Genomic DNA, 19,372 nt, shown 5'->3' with positions numbered 1-19,372 from the left:
AACTTTTATTTTTTATTTGTTTTAACTCCAGTATAGTTAATATACAGTATTTAGATTAGTTTCAGGTATACGGCATAGTGAATTAATGATTCTATACATTACTCAGTACTCACGAAGGTAAATGTACTCTTGGGACACCTGGATGTCTCAGTCGGTCAAATGTCTGTCTCTTGATTTTGGCTCAGGTCATGATCACAGGGTCGTAAGATTGAGCCCTGTCTGGGGCTCAGCACGGATTCTGTTTGAGGATCTTCTCTCTCCCTCTGCTCCTCCCCCTTCTTGTGCAGAAACACTCTCTCTAAATAAATAAATAATAAATAAAATCTTAAAAAAAATTTAAGTGTACTCTTAATCCCCTTCACCTGTGTGACCCATCTCCTCACATACTTCCCCTCTAGTAACCATCTGTTCTCTGTAGTTAAGAGTATTTTTTGGTTTGTCTTTTTTCTTCTTTGTTTCTTAAATTCCACATGTGAATGAAATCATATGGTATTTGCCTTTTTTGACTTATTTTGATGGTATTATACCCTCTAGAACCATCTATATTGTCAGAAATGACAAGATTTCATTCTTTTTTTAATGGTAGAATAATATTCCATTGCATATATATTCACTTCTTTATCCATTCATCTGTCAGTGCACACTTGGTCTGCTTCCATAGTTTGGCTGTTATTAATAATGCAATAAACAGGGGTGCCTGTAACTTTCTCAATGAGCCCTTTTGTTTTCTTTCGTTAAATATCCAGTAGTGGAATTACTGAATCTTACGGTAACTCTATTTTTAATTTTTTGAGGAATCTCAATACCTTTTTTCTACTCTTGGAAGGAGCTTTAGATAGAAAAGTCCCTGGAGACTTGCTTGATGTTGTTGAGATGTGTGATGCCAACTCAGCAACTGTAAGGCACTCAGGTTCTACATCTGAACGTTGGGAGCAAAATTCTTGCTTTTAGCGAAATGTGGAAATTTGGAGATCTTAAAACCATAGCAAACATTTGTGTGTATATCAGTACTCTTCTAAGACGTGTTCTTATGTCTTTTAATTTGGTTCTTATATCCCTGTGGAGTCGTGAAGTCAGAATATCTCCATTTTCTAAATGAAGAAATCATGTTTTGGAAATACCAGGTGTCTTGGCCAAAGTGATCAAGTACTAAGTGTTGGAGCATATGTTCGCTTCAGGATTTGTATGCACGGAATATGTGAGTGCAATGTGTTGGAATTCCTTTGCAATCAGAACTATTTAACTTTAAGATGGTGACATTGGTGTAAGAAATGACAGAGAAAATTGACCTGTAAAAGAGGGTTTTAAAGTAGGAGGTTTTAAATAGAGGGTTTTGCATTTCTACTTAGGAGGTTTGAAATCTTAATTCTGAGTGAAGAATAAATAGCTTTGTCTAGAGGACCTTTATTTATTTATTTTTATTTTTAAGATTTTATTTATTTATTAGACAGAGATCACAAGTAGGCAGAAAAACAAGCAGAGAGAGTAGGAGGAAAGCAGGCTCCTCCCTGAGCAGAGAGCCTGATGCTGGGCTTGATCCCAGGACCCTGAGATCATGACCTGAGCCGAAAGCAGAGGCTTAACCTACTGAGCCACCAGGCACCCCAGGAGCATTATGTATGCCCGATAGTTTTGAACAGTATCTGGATTTTTATTTTCTCAGTTGAGTGTACTCATGGTAGAGGCATACTATATCTTAGTCACTCCTATCCAGGATTAACATTAAAAATAGAAAGTTATTCAAGATAATCTCTACCATCCCTTCTAGATATAAAATCCTATGTTACCATGTTATTTTGATGTTAGATTATATAGCACTTCTTACCTCAGGCATTCTTAATTTTTGTGTATGCATTTTTTTTGAAAACTGCCCCCCCCTTTGTAATATAATATCACATTCAGCTTGTTGACATTAATACAGTACACCAATCTTACTCAGATTTCCCCAGTTTGGCTTTTACTCATTTGTGTGTGCATATGTATTCTACACAATTTTGTCACCTGTGGTTTGTGTATCTGCCACCGCAGTCAAGATCCTGAATACCACAGGGATCCCTTGTATTGCTCTTTTATAACCATACCCACTTCTCTTCCAGGTTACGTTCCCAGTCTTTATCCCTAGCCCCTGGCAACCACTAATCTGTCCTCCATTTCCAAAACGTTGTCATTTCAAAAATGTTACACAGTTGGAATCATAGAGTAAATTACTTTGGGGGATTGTTTTTTCTGTTTTTTGTTTATTGTTTTTCTGCTCAGCATGATTCCCTGGAGGTTCATGTATATTGTGTGTGTCAAGTCATGCCTTTTGACTGCTGAGTAATATTCCACAGTAAGGGTGCCACAGTTTATTTACCTGTTGAAGCACTTCCAGGCTGGTTCCAGTCTTTGGTTCCTGGTCCTGTTTTTGTATGAAGTTTTATTGGCACACAACCATGTCCATTTATTTACATTTTGTCGTAGCTACTTTGCAGAGTTGAATAATTGCACCACAGACCATATAGCCCACAGCCTAAAATATTTCCTAAAATATATCGGGCCCTTTATTGAAGAAGTTTGACAGCCTGTGTTCTGAGCATGTGTACAAGCGTGTAGTAATCTGCTTAACTGTTAGAACATTTGAATGCTATTGTTATGATCATTCTAATCATTTTGCAAAGAAATTGCAGCATAGGGAAATTAAGTAATTTGCTCAAGGCCAAATAGCTGAGCCAGGTTTTAAAACCCAGGCAGTCCGGCTCTGGGAACTGCCTCTTAACCAGTCCTGCTCTCAATTAACTCAAGAAAGGGGAACTGAAAACAGGAAAGGCACCAGAGGGCCAGCAGCTGAGCCATGGGGGTTTTCTTTGAAGGCTGAAGGGATAATGGGATTTAGCCTGTGGTCATTTGCTTTCTTAGGAGAATAATTCTTGGAACAGAGCTAAAATTTCTCACTAATTTGAATTTAGCAATTCCACATAGGACTTTCTACATTTTTCCAGGGTTTAACTAAGGCTCAGGCCTCAGGTCCTGGTCACCTGCTTCCCACAGCTCCCCTGGCAAATAGAAAATTAGCAGAGCCATTGTTTTCTTCTGCTTCTTTCCCAAGGATTTGCAGTTAAGTAGGGACCTGGTCCTAGAGAAACCTCCCTGGACTAGGGGGGATGTGAAATGGTGGCTTTTAAACAAAATGCATTCTTTCCCTCATTTTAAATGGGAAGACTTAGGCCCAGCTGAGATCTGGGTCTTTCTCTAGGATGATCAGCTATCTTGATTTTCCCAGGATTGAGGATTGATTGATTGATTGATTGATTTCTTTCTTTCTTTCTTTCTTTTTTAAGATTTTATTTATATGACAGAGAGAGACAGTGAGAGAGGGAACACAAGCAGGGGGAGTGGGAGAGGGAGGAGCAGGCTTCCCGCTGAACAGGGAGCCAGATGTGGTTGGAACCCAGGACCCTGGGATCATGACCAGAACAGAAGGCAGACGCTTGAGCCTGCTTGAGCCACCCAGGCACCCTGAGGATTTCTTTTTAATTTAAATATAGTTGACATATATTAGTTTCAGGTGTAAGACCTTGTGATTTGAAAATGATAAACATTATAAAATGCTCACCACAATAGTGTAGTTATCATCTGTCACTGCAAAAAATTATTGCAATATTACTGACTATATTCTCTCCGCTGTGAGAATATATCCCTGTGACTTATTTTATAACTGGAAGTCTGTGCTTCTTAATCTTCACCTATTTTGCCTATCTCCCCAAACCCTTCTTTCTGGCATCCACCGGTTTGTTCTCATATTTATGAGTATGTTTCTGTTTTTGTTGTTTTTAGAGTCCATGTCGAAGTGAAATTGTATGGTATTTGTCTTTCTCTGACTAATTTCCACAAGCCTAATAGCTTCTAGATCCATCCATGTTGCATTTTAAAGTTGCAGAAGACAGTCCACATTTGGAGTAGAGAATTTGACTTTTTTTGTTTGGAATTCAGATGCTCTTAACATGGAAATAGTGCTCTCTGGTCCTTAGTCCTTAAACCTGCAGAACCAGATAGCTCAATTATGTATGATGGGTAAACTAGGCTTTGAGGAGTTCCATAAGCAAAGCCAGCCATCACTTATGATATTGTTTCTTTGGGGAACATTCATTCTTCTTCAACACTGGGCGTTTGTTTCTTGCCCTATTAGAGCCCTATACTTAGAAAAGGATCTTAAAGGAATTTACTAAGGAGAACATTCTTATTTCAAAGGTAGGGTCTTGCTCAGTGATTAAGCATCTGCCTTCAGCTCAGGTCATGATCCCGGGGTCCTGGGTTTGAGCCCCGCATTGGGCTCCCTGCTTAGCGGGAAGCCTGCTTCTCCCACTCCCCCTGCTTGTGTTCCCTCTCTCCCTGTGTCTCTCTCTCTGTCAAAATAAATAAAATCTTTAAAAAAAAAAAAAAAAAAAAGGTGGGGTCTTTTCATACGTCCAACTTAGCTGACCGACATTGTCCAGCAGGGAAGAGGATAAAAGCTTGGGTTTTTTAAAATTTACATTTTCTTTAGCTACTTGAGTATTCTGAGGGGACTTTTTTACTCTGGGAATAAGATATAATTTTTGCTTAAGCTAAGTTGTTTATTTTGTTGTGGTAGGGTATCTCTGCCTTTGATTTGATTGTATATTTCTAAGGCTTTATTTTCTTCAAAGAAAGAATGTTTGGGCTAACAAGATCTTCCATGAACGGTTTAAGGTTGTCATCAGACAGTGAGTGATAACATAAGTGGTCTGACTAAAGCAGTGATTTCAACTGGTATGGGGTAGAGGATTGTTTTTAGCTATTATACTTAATATATTTTTAAATTTTCAATTAACAGTAAAAGAGGCCTTAAAATTTTTATTTTGATTAAAAGAGGGATGTTAAGTCATCAGCCTAAGGAGGAAAAAGATTAAATACAAGTTCATATTCTCTCCAGACCCAAAAGAACTTACAAAATGTGCCCATGTTATCCTTTTAGTGTGAGCATGGCATGCATGTGGGGGGTGGTGTTTATGTGTGTGTGTGCCAGAGAGAGAGAGAGAGAGAGAGAGAGAGAAATTCAAGCTCAAACAAGTTGTGATTTTACAAGGTTGTTCAGCCCATAAACACTGGGGAGCCAAGATTCAGTTCTAGTTCTTTTATATACATTAGACGTAAGTATCTTGGCAGCTAAAACTGTGTGTATCCAAGGTGGAGGTAGGGATAGGAGAAATTACAGTAAAAGATTTTACTACTAACATGAGAACTTTTATGGCTTACATTAAGTGTACACTTTTTCCTTCGTGGTAGTTAGAACCTTAGTAGAGTAGAACCTTTCATAGGTTAAATAATACACCTTTATGGGTGTCCTAGTTTGTTTCCTTGTGGAGTAGAGAATTTGAATTTTTGTGTGAGCTTACTGTAGATGAGGGAATGGTCATAAGGTGTTTGCCTTTCCAACAAATGGCATTCCAGTAAAGAGGGAGAGGAGTCCGAGGAGACACATGAGCGGAACAGAATTATGCATTATCCCCTGTTGCACGGAGCCATTTATGGTACAGAGAGTGTTGTACCATCCTGGACGAGTCTAAATGTATCCAGACCCAGACCTTTGCTTCTGGGCCATTCAGCTGCTTGTTTTTGTGCAGCAAAAAGTAAAAATATCTAGGAAGTGTGCAGTGGTCATTTGGTTTAAACAGCTTGTCGCCTGTGATTCCTCAACAAATAGTGGTGCTTCCTAAATAATGAAATCTGACACAGGACCATTTTTTAAAAGGTTAAGGTATGAAAATTGTTTTGAATATGTCTGGCAGGTGCTCGCTTCGGCAGCACATATACTAAAATTGAATATGTCTGGCAGAAATGATAATCTGGACATGACATTGTATTTGTGTTGGAGCCCGTGCACATAGATAACCAACCACAAACATATCTCTAATAATTACTTTACTCATCCAGAAAGCAAGACTGACAGAGCTTAAGACAAAGAGGACAGTTGTGAAACTCAGCCTGTGTCATGTTGTGGGTTCAGTAACAAATCACCTATTTAGGGTTTAATTTTCCACACTGACCTGAAGCCGGTTCTGCGTGAAGATGGGGAAAAGTATTATTGTCCTTTGATCAAAATCCAAATCTGTATGCTCAGAGCAGGAAAATGTGTAATTATTTGGTAAAAAACAGCTGAACTAAGAAAATTGCCATTCTGTCTAAATTCCTCTCAGGTTGTTCAGGGGTTTTATGGGGGTGTGGGGGAAAGACTTTTTGTGACTTGAGCACTGAGTTCTACCCTTTTCCTGACTATTTTGACTTTAAGCAAGTTAACTTTCTTCCCACAAATAAGTTGTAGTGTTGCTGTCATTGTTCTAAGTCTCTAAAACATCATGTGCCTTAGTTACCTACCTCCTCAGTAAAAAAAGGACATTATCTTTGAGCTTCCATGATTTTTTTCTTCAAGATTTTTTGGGATATCATTTAACTATCCTAAAACCCACTTAGTTTTGGTACAGAATATTTCTGTGATTCTGGAAGGAGGACTCCTGCCTCTTTGCAGTCACTTCCCACTCCCACCTCCCAGTTCTAGGCAACCACAAATGTACTTTATAGATTTGTCTTTTGTGGACATTTTATTTAAAAGGAATCCTGTAATATGTAGTCTCTCAACTTTGCCTTCTCTTAACATTTTTGAGATTCATCCGTATTACAACATATACTTCATATTCCATTGTATGGACGTACCACCCTTTATGCCTTCATCAGTTGATAGACATTAAGTTGTTTTCACTTTTTGGCTCTTAGGAGTAATGCAGTTATGGAGACCGAAAGAAACTGCTATGCTATTTTAAGAAACCGCCAAACTGTTTCCCAGAGTGGCTGAACTATTTCACGTTTTCATCAGCAATGTATGGGAGTTCCAGTTTCTCCTCCTTTTCAACAGCACTTGTTACTGTATTTTTCCATTACAGCCAGTCTAGTGGGTGTGAAGCAGTATGTCACTACAGTTTTGATTTGCATTCCCCTAATGACTAATAATGTTGAGAATCATTTATGTGCATATTGTCCATTCATATATCTGCTTTGGTGAAATGTCCATTCAGATCGTTTGCCCATTTTTAAGTTGTGTTTTTTTTTTGTCATCTCATTAATGAGTTGTAAGAGTACTTTATATATTCTGGATACAGGTTACATAAATAATTCAGATATGTTTTCTCCTGCCTTATGACTTGTCTTTTGGTTTTTTTGATAGTATCTTTTGAAATGCAAACATTTTGAATTTTGATGAAGTCCAGCATGTCATTGTGTTCTTTTTCCATGAAACTTTGACCATATGTTGCCCAATCATTTTACTCTTCTTGAAGGAGCTTTGAGGTCCTGGACATGGGATGTGTTAACTTTATGGTGTTCTCCCATGCATCAGGCTTATTTTGAATAAAGGGGCTACAGTGTAGATGTTCCTCATTAAACTTACTCTGTTTTGGAAAATTCATCACAGACACATTTACCTTCTTTCAGAGTGAGTTAACATTTGCCGCAGATCCTGTTGTCATCCTGAGCAGACATTGATGTTTTTTTGGTGAGGTTTGAAAAATTAACGTTTGAATGTGAAAAGTATTTTCATTTCATAATGGTCCTATTTAGTCTTATGTCTTCTTTTTTCCAGAAAGCCACCATTCACAAATTATTTTGAAAACATCTAAGGTTAATTGCCAAATACATTTTATGGTTAAAATAACTAAGACACTTGAGGCAGATTTTAACAGAGGTAGATTTTAGAAGGTTGTAATGCCTGGCTAGTTTCAGATCTGTGAGAAAGAATAAAACCAACTTTGCCTTCCAGAACCTGTATTGTGTTTCATAAATACAGCTAAGTCAGTTCCTCAGGTTCCACAAGATCAGGGTCGCTGAGCCTTAGCACTGTTGACATTTTGGGCCGTGTAATCCTGTGTCGTGTAGGTGCTGTCCTGGGCATCAGAGGACCCTTAGCAATATTCTTAGCCTCTGCCCACTAGATGCCAGTAGCATCTCCCAACTTGTGACAACCAGAAATGTCTCTGGATGCTGACCTGTTCCCTGCAGGGGCACGAACACCCCTCCTCCCCATAAAGAACCACAGCTTTAGATGTGTATCTAGAACTGTGATTTCAAATAAATAATAGTAACAGAATTCAAAGAAGTCCCTCTTCCATTTCCAAAGGTGAGGATTGCCCCCAGGGTTGATAAAATGGTCTTTGCATGCAGCCGGTAAAACGTAGGGGCTGGTGATTCCTCCCTGGCCCGCACAAAGCACTTCTCCATGCTCTTTCTCCCTTTCCTGCCAGCTTCTTGCTGTTCTTTTGTGCAAGTTCATCTCACTGCACTGTGAGATCTTCTGAGGGTCAGCGCAGACCATGTATGTAGTATTTGCCCTGCCCCCTGCCTCCCTCACCCCCAGTTATTTTAAGATGCAGCTGTGGTGACCGATTCCAGATGGTTCCTGGGAGTAAGCAAACTTCAGGAAAAGGAGGAGGGCTGAGTGAGATTTCCTCTGCTCTGACTTCAGAATGCTCCCACTGTGATACAAAGAGCCCCAGAGTGTTAGGCGATGTGGATTTCAAGGGTGACCAGAGAGGAGGGGTGTGAGAGGAAAGGGTAATTAAGTGTTGTAAGCAAAGCAGAATTGCTGCCCTCTTGTTCAGGCCCTGCTGGGTTGCCCTGACCCAGTTACTCTGCCCCCAGCTGCCTAATAGTGCTCGGGCCAGCCAGCTGTCCTCAGACCACAGCACGTTCCACAGATATGTGCCCCCCACTTCCCGGAAGCGGCTCGTTACTCCGGAATCATGGATGAGAACTTCCCTGCATTTGTTTCTGCAAGGTCCCAACCCTGAGGTTGTAGTTGGCACCTTTCAGCATCCCACAGACTGTGATGGCCCTTTTAGTTGCAGCAGTCCGATCTGCCCCTGGAACTCAGGGAATAATCTGTTTGTAGTGGCTACTAAGTACTGGACAGCAGCACCCACCTTCGGGGGCATTCGCATGAAATCATGGCTATAACATTGTAACAAGTTGCAACACTGCAGATGCTTAACCCCCTGAGCTACCCAGGCACCCCTCATTATGATTTCCGAAGGTCTCTCTTTCCTTTCCTTGTTTGCTAATGAAAACTCTGGCTTCCATATTTTTGTCCTAAATCACATTTTATTCAATTCTTCTCTTTCATAATGGCTACTTTCCCCTTCAGCTGACGTCAGACTCTATTGCCTCCTATAATTTTCCTAATTGCTTTCTCTTCTGTTTTAGTCTGTGCCTTAACAATGGGAAGGAAACATTTGAGGAGGTGTATTTTGGGAAGAGAGGGGCCTGAGCAGCTTAAGGAGGTGGCGATTTCCTAATTCCACTTTCTCTTACCAGCTCCTCTCAGTGCATCTCTAACCTAGCCTCCTCCCCATAGGCAAAAACTTGACCTGAGGAGGAGGAAAGGAGCGTTCGTGAGGGGCACTCTGTGTCCGGTGCATGCCTGTGCCTTCTCATGCACTGTGTCATTTAATCTGCAAGAAGCTATTTGAGGGGTGTGTGTATGTCCACTTTTACCACTGAGGAAATGAGACACAGAGAGGTTAGTTTGTCCTTCTCACAGAGGGCCAGCATTCAGATGCAGGTCTGTCTGAACCCAAGTCTGAGCTGTCTCTGTTTGATGGCCTTCTCTGTTGCGATTAGTATCACCAGCACAGAGTGGGGGGAGAGGAACCTTTGGTCCCCAGAAGAGTGGATCCTGTGAAGGACACTTGTGCATGGTGTGGGAGGTCATGATACCTCGCTGTAAGGACAGCTTCAGTTCCATGAGGAAGGATAAAACCACGTGAGTACTGGTCTCCAGAAGGATCATCTTGATTCAGAGTGGCAGCTACCATTTCCCACTGGGCATAGAAAATATGATTTAATCACTAGACAACTTCTCTTCACAAAGAATGACTTGATTAGTTTGGGGAACATTAATTCAGCTGGAATCAAAAGTGTCCTTAATTCTATGACTGAGGAAGATAGGAATAAGCCAAAGTAGTATCAGTGCACTTAGTTTAGAATAGACTTGTTTTGGGAGCACCTGGCCGCCTTCGTTGGTGAAGTGGTGAAGTGGTCGTCTCTTGATCTTTGTTGTGAGATCAGATGTTGATCTGAGTTGTGAATTCAAGCCCCGGCTTGGGCCGTGAAGCCTACATATGCACAGCACAATAGAAGGGACTTTTTTTTTTTTTTTTTTTTTTTTTTTGGCTTTTTTGCTCTAGAGTGAATAGGTGAGGGGGTAAGGTAAGGGTAGTGTGTGTGTGTGTGTGTGTGAGAGAGAGAGAGAGAGACTGAAAATGGATATTTTTTTGAGTTCTGGGAATTCACCTTGGAACTTAGGTTTGCTTTCCTAATTAATGATACAGAGAATATCACCTCTTATTGACTCTGAACTAAAGAAAGCTAGCTGCCTCCTCCTCTGTGATTGCTTTCCGGTTTTACCCTCTTTGAGGGTAGCAGCATAATGACAGAGGAAGCACAGAGGGGGACAGAGGAGGACAGAGGAGTGGTTGGGTTGCTGAGCTGACATGCTTCCCTGGTGTGCAGCTCTCTTCAGCTCTCTTGAATCGTTCTTGTCATTCACTTGCCATGTGGGACTATCAGGGAAATAAGCTCATGGAAGAACTGAGAAGTAAATAGGAATTGCTGGATTATTGCCTGCTGTCTAACAGTTTCTCAAACAGGGAAAAAGATTTATACTTGCACTTAGAACCCGGGAAAGGTTTATACTTGCTACTGGAACTGGGTTGACATTTAACTTCTCATCTGAAAACACTACAGATTAACTATTTTAAGCTGTGAGACCAAGTCTGTGGTAACAGACTGGCAATTAATCATCTAGTATTTGTCTCTTCAAAAATGATGTATTACAGCCCCACCGGGTGGCTGCCAAAAGTGTGAATGAGACAGGCCAACACCCGCAAGGAGGAGGGAGAAGCTGCTCTTGATTTTATTTGTGCATCATTTTGATTGCATCAAAAGTCAGCTTAGGGAAGGGCAAAGAAGGGGGAAAGAACACTGTAGGGCTTTCTAGGAAGTCTGGCAGAAAACCCCCACACAATCACTGTGACTCAACTTCGGACACATAAATACCCCAAACGCAGGCAGAATTTTTGAATGAGTTACTTGTGTTTCGGGCTCGTATATTCTGGTGCCCTACTTCTGGCTGTTATTTTTAGTTTTTCTAAAAGAGCAGGGGATACTGTAGGCCCATAGGTTAGTTTTGGCTTGTGACCACTGGACGCTTGAATGTGATCTAGCTTAGATTCTAAACATCACATGCAGTAGTGTAGTAGGAAGAAATAAAACTGGTGACCTGAATTTCATTTTACGTCCTTCTCCTTTAGGCAAGTGGCTTCTTCTTTTTTTTTTTTTTGGCCCTCAGTTTTCCCATCTGTGAAATGAGTAAATGATACTGGCTGATCTCCAGAAACTCTTAGTCATGTGCATGAGCATTTGAGCAATTTTTGTTTTAATCTGGAAAAGAATAAACGTGTTAGACGTTTGAAACCAAATAAAAAAGATGAGTGAGAAAAGCTATATTTAATGTAGACATTTACATTTTTTAAATTAAACTCTACATTATGATATTGATGACAAGAAGAATGAGACCGTTCACTCTTCTCTAGTTGTGAGATGGCACAGATGTGATAATAAAGTCCATATGCAGCCTCGCTGAAAGTATCTGATTAGACATAAAATGTTAAAAATAAAAGAATCTGATAAGTAAATTGAGCTATCAAGTTATTCTAGGCAGCACAAGGAGTATGAAAACACACACACACACACACACACACACACACACACACACACAGCTATGAAAACACCAAAAGGTGAAGTTTGTTTTCCCAACTTAGAGTTCTGTTCTCATCTAGGTTTAGAGAAAAGAGAAATTGTTTCTTTCTGTGTGTTCAGTAAATATCTTCCTCATTTGAAAATCAGACAGTATAAAATTGAAATTTTAAGAGCTCTGAATAACACACTTCGGTTTGTTGTCTTGTAGTTTATGCACTGATTAATAAAATGAACCACCCTTAATGGACCCAGATATCCTAAATTGCAGCTAGTAAGTAGATGACCGCTTCATTGACTTTATTTTTTCATGTTAGTTGAAGACAGTGATTTCAAAAAAGCATAACTGAAATTTTCTTCCAATTTTTGATGATACCACCAGTTTAGGAAATATCATGAACTGATTGTGACGATGATAGGAATCCTCATCCCACACTCCTTGTACCTTGCCCCTTAACAAATTTTACCCTTTGTGTTTGCCCACTTAAAAAAAAAAATAGTTAATTCGTTGTTTTAAAAAATTACCCAGGAATGAAGAAAACTGATTCCATATGGTGGCTCCTCCTACCCTTAAAAAAAATCAGCTTATACATTTTTTTGTTACTCCCCTTGGTTTAGTTTGCCTTCTTCCATATGTGCTTTTATCGGCATATTGCTATGCCACCTGCTTGAAGTTTGGAAGATTAGTTTGAATGCGGCATAGACTTTGATCTAGGAGGGTTGTTGGTTTTTTTTTTTTTTTTCCCTGTGAGACATTTACATGAAAACAATCTTTGATTGTCATACTTTATCTGTTCCTCCTGCTTGTTTCCTATCTGAACTGGTCATAAGGCTCCATGAAGGACATTGCAGCAGGTTGCTATTGATTGATAATTAGTAAAAGATTACTTCAGGTAGAAATTAAGCAGCAACAACTGCTGATTTCTTAAAGAGACAAGATAAATTCAGATTTTCAAATATTGGCACAGACCTCATGATAATTTTAAAAAGTAACAATTCTGGTTGTGGTGAAAAATTTTAGAAAGTTAGTTTCACAATGCACCATATGTCAAATGCAGTCTTACATCTATTTTAAATTTAGTTTTCTATTTTAATTAAAAAAGGGGGTTTTGTTTTCAGACTTGTTCCTCCTAGTAACCACATGACGAAAGTTTACCAATGAAAAGCATGCATATGTCACATACACATTTTATATGTTATTATACATTATTCCCAGCAGTCTTTTGGACTAAACAATTTTCCTCTATCTTTTTGTTGAGCAAAAACTATGGCAGTGGTCCACATATGTAATCTTAGCTCTGGAATTGAAAGTTTAGCTCCTAGTTTTCTGTGCCCTGCTAATTGTGAGTTTGAGGGATATTTCCTATGTTCATCTTCATTTGCATCGAAAAGGAGTGAGTGGCCATTTTGCCACATTATATTCTTATAATAATCCAATAATTCATTGGCATGTTATTTTACTTCTCTAAGCTTACTTTCCACCTCTGTGTAACACAGAGGCTGTGGGTATGGATGTGAGAGATGGGGGTTTAGGTTAGAACAATTTCTAATGTTTTCCTCTTGTGATTTTTTTATGGCATTATGGAAGCAGACTGCTTCGGTGGCTCCGGGACCTCATCTCTATTTGTTCTTCATTGACTTAGCTTTTACTACAAGAATTTCGTTAGTTCTAGCCATGTTGCACAGGGCTTTCTGAAAGATTTAGGTATATTCTAAATAATTAAATGTGCTTGTCTATTATGTATTTAAATTATGCCAAAAGTATCTTTATCAACTGGAGTTGGCTTTCAAAGAATCTGAACAAGGCTGACTTTAGTAAATGGAATTGGGGTCTTTTATCAATATCCTTTCTTTTATATCATTAGTTGAATTGACGTGTATGCATTTGGCCCAAGGAAGATGTTTAGCTTTTATTTTATTAATGGCTTAGCCTTACTGCTACCTTCCTTGTAACTTGCAATAAGCACAGATAGTTATAGATTCTTGAAGATTCTTATAACCTTCCATCTCACATGAAGTCCGTAAGCTATAAAATAAATGTAAGCTGTTATTCTTCCTCTTCTACTTGCTCTTTTCTGGGTGTATGGTTACATGATTATTTTGTCTTCTGTCTAACCTAGTCACAATCGTTTTTGTGCTCTTAGAGAATAAAAGCCAACAAGTTAAATTATGTCACCATTACTTTTATAATCAAATGCTAGAGAAGAAAATGCCCTGATAAATGGGAGGGCTTTTGAAATCCGTACACAAAGAGGAGTAGGCAAAGGTACCACATTAATCTGCTACCTTTTTTAGGTTTTTGTTTTTCAAGATTTACCCATTCATTTGAGAGAGTGAGGGAGAGCGAGCAAGTGGGGGCAAAGGGAAAGAACCTTCAAGCAGACTGCTTGCTGAGTGTGGAGCCTGTTGTGGGATTTGACCCCACAACCCATGAGATCATGACCTGGGCTGAAACCGAGAGTCAGACGCCCAACCTGCTGAGCCACCCAGGCATCCCAATCTGGATCTTTTTGAGAGACTTCATCAGTGTGTATCGGTGTTGCACTTCCCATGGTAACGTTGTGTCCTTTGTTTAGATATCCTTGGAACAGAAGATCTTGTTGTGGAAGCAGCTGCCGATGATGCTGTGAGGTTTTATCCCTGGACCATTGATAATAAATACTACTCAGCAGATATCAATCTGTGCGTGGTGCCGAACAAATTTCTTATCACTGCAGAGATCGCAGAGTCTGTCCAAGCATTTGTGGTGTACTTTGACAGCACACAAGTAAGATTTGGTTTGCCAGGGACCTCGAGTGAGAAATTATTTGGTGCTTTCTTTATCTGCCCCCCCTCCTTTTCCATGAGTTCTCTTACTGTCTCTTCTTCTGGTTATTTGTATGTTTGTTTTTCCTCCCTCTAGAAGTCTGGTCTTGATAGTGTCTCCTCATGGCTTCCACTGGCAGAAGCATGGTTACCTGAAGTCATGATCCTGGTTTGTGACAGAGTGTGTGAAAATGGTAAGGCATGCCAATGGGACCATGGTTGGTTCATATAATTGCTGTCCCTTGGTAAACAGAATATACTTTTGTTTTCTTAACTTAGAACAGTACATCTGCTGTGATTATATTACTTTACAAAGTATTTTTAGCTATTTCTCTTTGGAATCTTGCAATATTTACATTTTATTTTTTTAAGAACGGGCACTTGGGTTTGAGTAATCATTTTCTTTATTTTGGATGCCTTTAGGATAACACTGAGGGTAACACTGAGATTAATGGAAGCATTGCAGTGATACGCTGTTTTAAAAAATTTTACTTATGAAGATTCTTTTGCACATTAGGTGTAAACCGACAAAAAGCTCAAGAATGGTGTATCAAGCACGGCTTTGAATTGGTAGAACTTAGTCCAGAAGAGTTGCCCGAGGAGGATGGTAAGTATTTATGTGTCAGGAGAAACATGGCTTTGGAGATGTGAGGGAATATTTTAATGCAGGGAAGAAGAGCCATAGTGAAATTCAAAAAACATTTTTTCCTCAGCTGTTTAAAGAGATTTGTGCACAACCCACTGGTGTGGTCTTACTATTAACCAAATAATCCATATTTTGGGCTTTACCACATTGTTAGGATTTTTCAAATATTGTTTTTCTTATAGATAAATGTAGAGGATTTCTATCTTAAATCTTAGTCATTTCCTCAGTCTCTCTTACCCTTTGTCCGCTGCCAAAAAAAGAGGGTTGACCCATGCACTAAATAGTTAAAATTTATGTTCCTTATTTTGAATTTCTCACATCCTGAGGCTGAATTCCCAGGAACCGTAGGGGGCATGTCGGCCCTGTTTTTATGTCCTTTAGACATATGAGACTAAAAACAGACTCAGAATGCCCCCAGCACCAACCCCAGGGTAGCTCTCCACTTAACTGCCTTCTGTGATACTTTGGACCTTAGTTTCTTCCCCCTCTCTCTTCCCTTCCTCCACTACTCTTCTCACCTTCTCTCCTTCAGCATCTACCTGTGCCAGGACCTACCAAGAGAAGACAGGTTTTGGGCCACCAAAACCTTATAGTCAAGTACAGGAGATAAACACATACATGAACAATTGAATTGCCCAATGGAATGTCATAAGTATTTAAAAATATATGGGTCCTGTGGTATTTCAGAGATGCGAGAGATTATTTCTATTTAGAAATTCCAAGACTGTCGTGGCATCATGAACTTTCACATGTCACCTGCTCCATGGGGAATAAATGGGAAAGGCACAGGGCTTGTAGTGAGGGGACCAGTAGGGATGTGGCGTTAAGATGCCAGTTGTTGCAAAAGACATTCTAAGAGACAGCCAATATGAATTAAAATACATAGACAGGAAATAAGTAATCATTCTACGAAACCTATTTTAAAGGGAATTAAGAAATCTCTTTTTATATTTTGCCTTATTTAGAATTTTTCCAGAATTTTACCTTTGGGAATAAAGCCCTTCCAGAGAAGAATAGGATAAAAAGGTTGATTTTTCTCCCTCTACATTTTTAATAATAATTGAAAATTAACAAGTACAATTTCTCTTCCCGTGTCTCACAGGTCCCCTAAACTTGGGCCTCGTTTTGTGTATGTGAGCATGTCCATAATTGCTTATTTCTGACACTAGAATTTTCTCTTCATCCTGTTGTCCTTCAGAGTCGACATTTGAGTCATTTATTTAAAATCTGTTTTAGGGGCGCCTGGGTGGCTCAGTGGGTTAAGCCTCTGCCTTCGGCTCAGGTCATGATCCCAGCGTCCTGGGATCGAGCCCTACATTGGGCTCTCTGCTCCACGGGGAGCCTGCTTCCTCTCTCTCTCTCTGCCTGCCTCTCTGCCTACTTGTGATCTCTGTCAAATAAATAAAAATTAAAAAAACAATCTTTAAATCTGTTTTTATTTTGTAATTTCTTCTCCCTTATACCACCATACATCTCCTTGCTCCTTGACTGAACAGTGTTCTTGCATTAATATTGCTTAATATTGAAATAGATTTTGACAGATCTTTAGATGAAGTAATGAAATCCTCCCTAGAATTTTTAAAAATAAACCATAAGCTTTGTATGTGTGTATCCTAACACCAGTATGAGACTTCCTGCTTGTCTGGAATAGATTTCATCTTACTGGTTCTAGCTCTTTAGTTCAGACCATATTTTTGGTTTCTGGTTCTGTCATCTGAAGTGTTAGTTATCCTTTTAAGAACTGAATCACTCATAGTTCAGGTAAACATGCCTTTTATTTCTTTCTTTAAACATCGAGGTGAGAAAGCTCACTTTGTATTTTCAGTTTAATCCTTGCCATTGTTTCTGTTAGGTTGGTAGGTCCCTCTTCTTTGGATGACTCATCCAGCCCTCAGTCCTTATGGAGCGACTGCTGTCCTTCAGGCATCGTGTTGGGTGGTGAGCCCCACCTAGAGGGGGGTTTACAGGGGTGAATCGTCACTTCCAGCACCTCTTTCCTCTGGAAGAGGTGTGTGCAGAGTGGCTTCAGCCCCACTTTTCTTCGAGAACAGCGTACATGATTTGCCCTTGATCAAATAGCTAACAAATTATGGAGCCCTCTCCCTGCTTATTCATGCTCTCTCTGTCAGATAAATAAAATATTAAAAAAAAAAAAGAAAAAGAAAGAAAAGAGCCCGAATTCCAGATCGGATTTTCTGACTTCTAATTCCATGCCCGGCCAGACCACTAGACACAGGTTCTATGTGGATTGTGCTGCATAGGCTCTTAGGAGACTTTCTCCTTCAGGCACATGGAAACTACTTCTGCCGTCATTTACCGTATCCAGTCTTATAACACTCATTTCCATCGTACACATATCTGCAAGCTGAGAATATTACCTTGTTATATGCTAACTGGGATTACTGCCCTGTTATTTTGAGTAGTATCAGCTAAATTCCAGAAGCAAAATAGTACCAATACTAACCCAGCTAAATTAAATTGTCCGTTTTTATTTCTAATGAGCCTTGCCTGTCTCCTACACTTATGGTTGTAGTCATTTTACTTCTCTTAAACTCTCTTTCTCCAATCAGGAAATTGTTCTCTGAATATCTACTATAAATATTAGTTGTTACTCTGTGATTCCCAGGAGAAGGTAGGGGCATTTACAGCATTTTGTGGCATACCAAGAGGACCATCCCTGCCATCAGGAAACTTGTTCTCCTTAAATAGCCAAAATTGGTGTTTCCAAAGCTTTGCCAGGATTGTATAATTAACAGGAACTCACATTTCAAGAAAATATGAGTAGATTCCATTGGTGAGGTGATAGAGATGACTTTATCGTAGAAACCTTTTATAAAGTGCATTTGTGTCATTGTTTTAGTTTCTAGGATATTCTTTTTTTTTTTTCAAAGATTTTATTTATTTATTTGACAGAGAGAGATCACAAGTAGGCAGAGAGGCAGGCAGAGAGAGAGAGAGGAGGAAGCAGGCTCCCTGCTGAGCAGAGAGCCCGGATGCGGGACTCGATCCCAGGACCCTGAGATCATGACCTGAGCCGAAGGCAGCGGCTTAACCCACTGAGCCACCCAGGCACCCAGTTTCTAGGATATTCTTATCAAGATCTCTAAGCTCTGTATTTTTTCCTTTACTAGGTAAGTTACAATGTTAAGTACCAACTAAACTAGATAACTAAGCCACAGTTATTTAAAAGTATGGTTTGGGGGACAGACACACACGTGTGTGTGTGTGTGTGTGTGTGTGTGTGTGTGTGTCTGTGTGTCTGTGTGTATGTGTATAAATATGTGTATAAATATATCTGTTTCTCCTCCTGATTAGATGACTTCCCAGAATCTACAGGAGTAAAGCGAATCATTCAAGCCTTGAATGCGAACGTGTGGTCCAATGTGGTGATGAAGAATGGTAAGTAACTTAGGACTAAAAACCTGAGGGTTTTTTTTCTCCTGTTCCTTGTAGGTTTTAAATTATTTGTGTATATGTGGAACCATTTGGCTCATATAAAATATATAGATTTGTTCAATTTTAAGTTCCCAGCTGAAGAAAGAGCCAAAGGGGCATCTGGACTTTTCCTGATAGGAATTGGTGAGTCACTAGCACTATTTTACCCCTAGAATGATGCAAAGAAGTTGGCATCTTTCAGAGGTTAATGTCATGGTGGCGTGCATGTGAGTTTGGCAGTTGAAGCAGGTGGAGGTAGACCTGAAGTCAGGACACCAGGCGGCAGCCTGAGAGTGAGGTCATGGGGTCTGGGCTGATATGGTGGCAAGTGGTCATGGGGCGGGAAGCCAGAGCTGAGATTCAGCGAGAAGGGTGTGGGCTGGTTGGTGCACGTTGGCCCCTGACTGTTGGTATCAGTTTAATGAGGCTGCCATAGAGAAGTACAGCACGCTGGGAGTGTAGAACGGCAGGTGGTTACTGTCTCCGAGCTCTAGAAGCCAGATATGTGAAACCAAGGTGTCTGCAGGGCCATGCGCCCTCTGAAGGTGCCCAGGAGGGATCTGTTCTGTTCTTGCTTCTGGCTTCTGCCAGTTCTTTGGCTTGTGATAGCATGCATACCTCCCGTCCTCGCACAGCCTTCTCCCCATGTGCCTATCTGTGTTCACATTTCTTTTTTGTGTGAGGATA

The 19,372-nt window shown here is 39.9% G+C and overlaps 1 protein-coding gene across 2 annotated transcripts in view; it reads left to right on the top strand.

Moving 5' to 3' along the window:
• Positions 1–19,372, top strand: part of AAGAB (alpha and gamma adaptin binding protein) — a 49,743-nt gene that overhangs the window by 3,234 nt on the left and 27,137 nt on the right. For both annotated transcript variants that reach the window (XM_032342994.1, XM_032342993.1), the window contains exons 2-5: positions 14,376–14,566; positions 14,702–14,798; positions 15,122–15,211; positions 18,566–18,649. In XM_032342994.1, coding sequence (XP_032198885.1) covers positions 14,376–14,566; positions 14,702–14,798; positions 15,122–15,211; positions 18,566–18,649 — 462 coding nt within the window. The remainder of the gene's footprint in view (positions 1–14,375; positions 14,567–14,701; positions 14,799–15,121; positions 15,212–18,565; positions 18,650–19,372) is intronic.

Source organism: Mustela erminea, chromosome 5, assembly GCF_009829155.1.
Source record: "Mustela erminea isolate mMusErm1 chromosome 5, mMusErm1.Pri, whole genome shotgun sequence".
Taxonomy (NCBI): Eukaryota; Metazoa; Chordata; class Mammalia; order Carnivora; family Mustelidae; genus Mustela; species Mustela erminea.
This window is presented reverse-complemented; position numbering and strand designations above follow the sequence as displayed.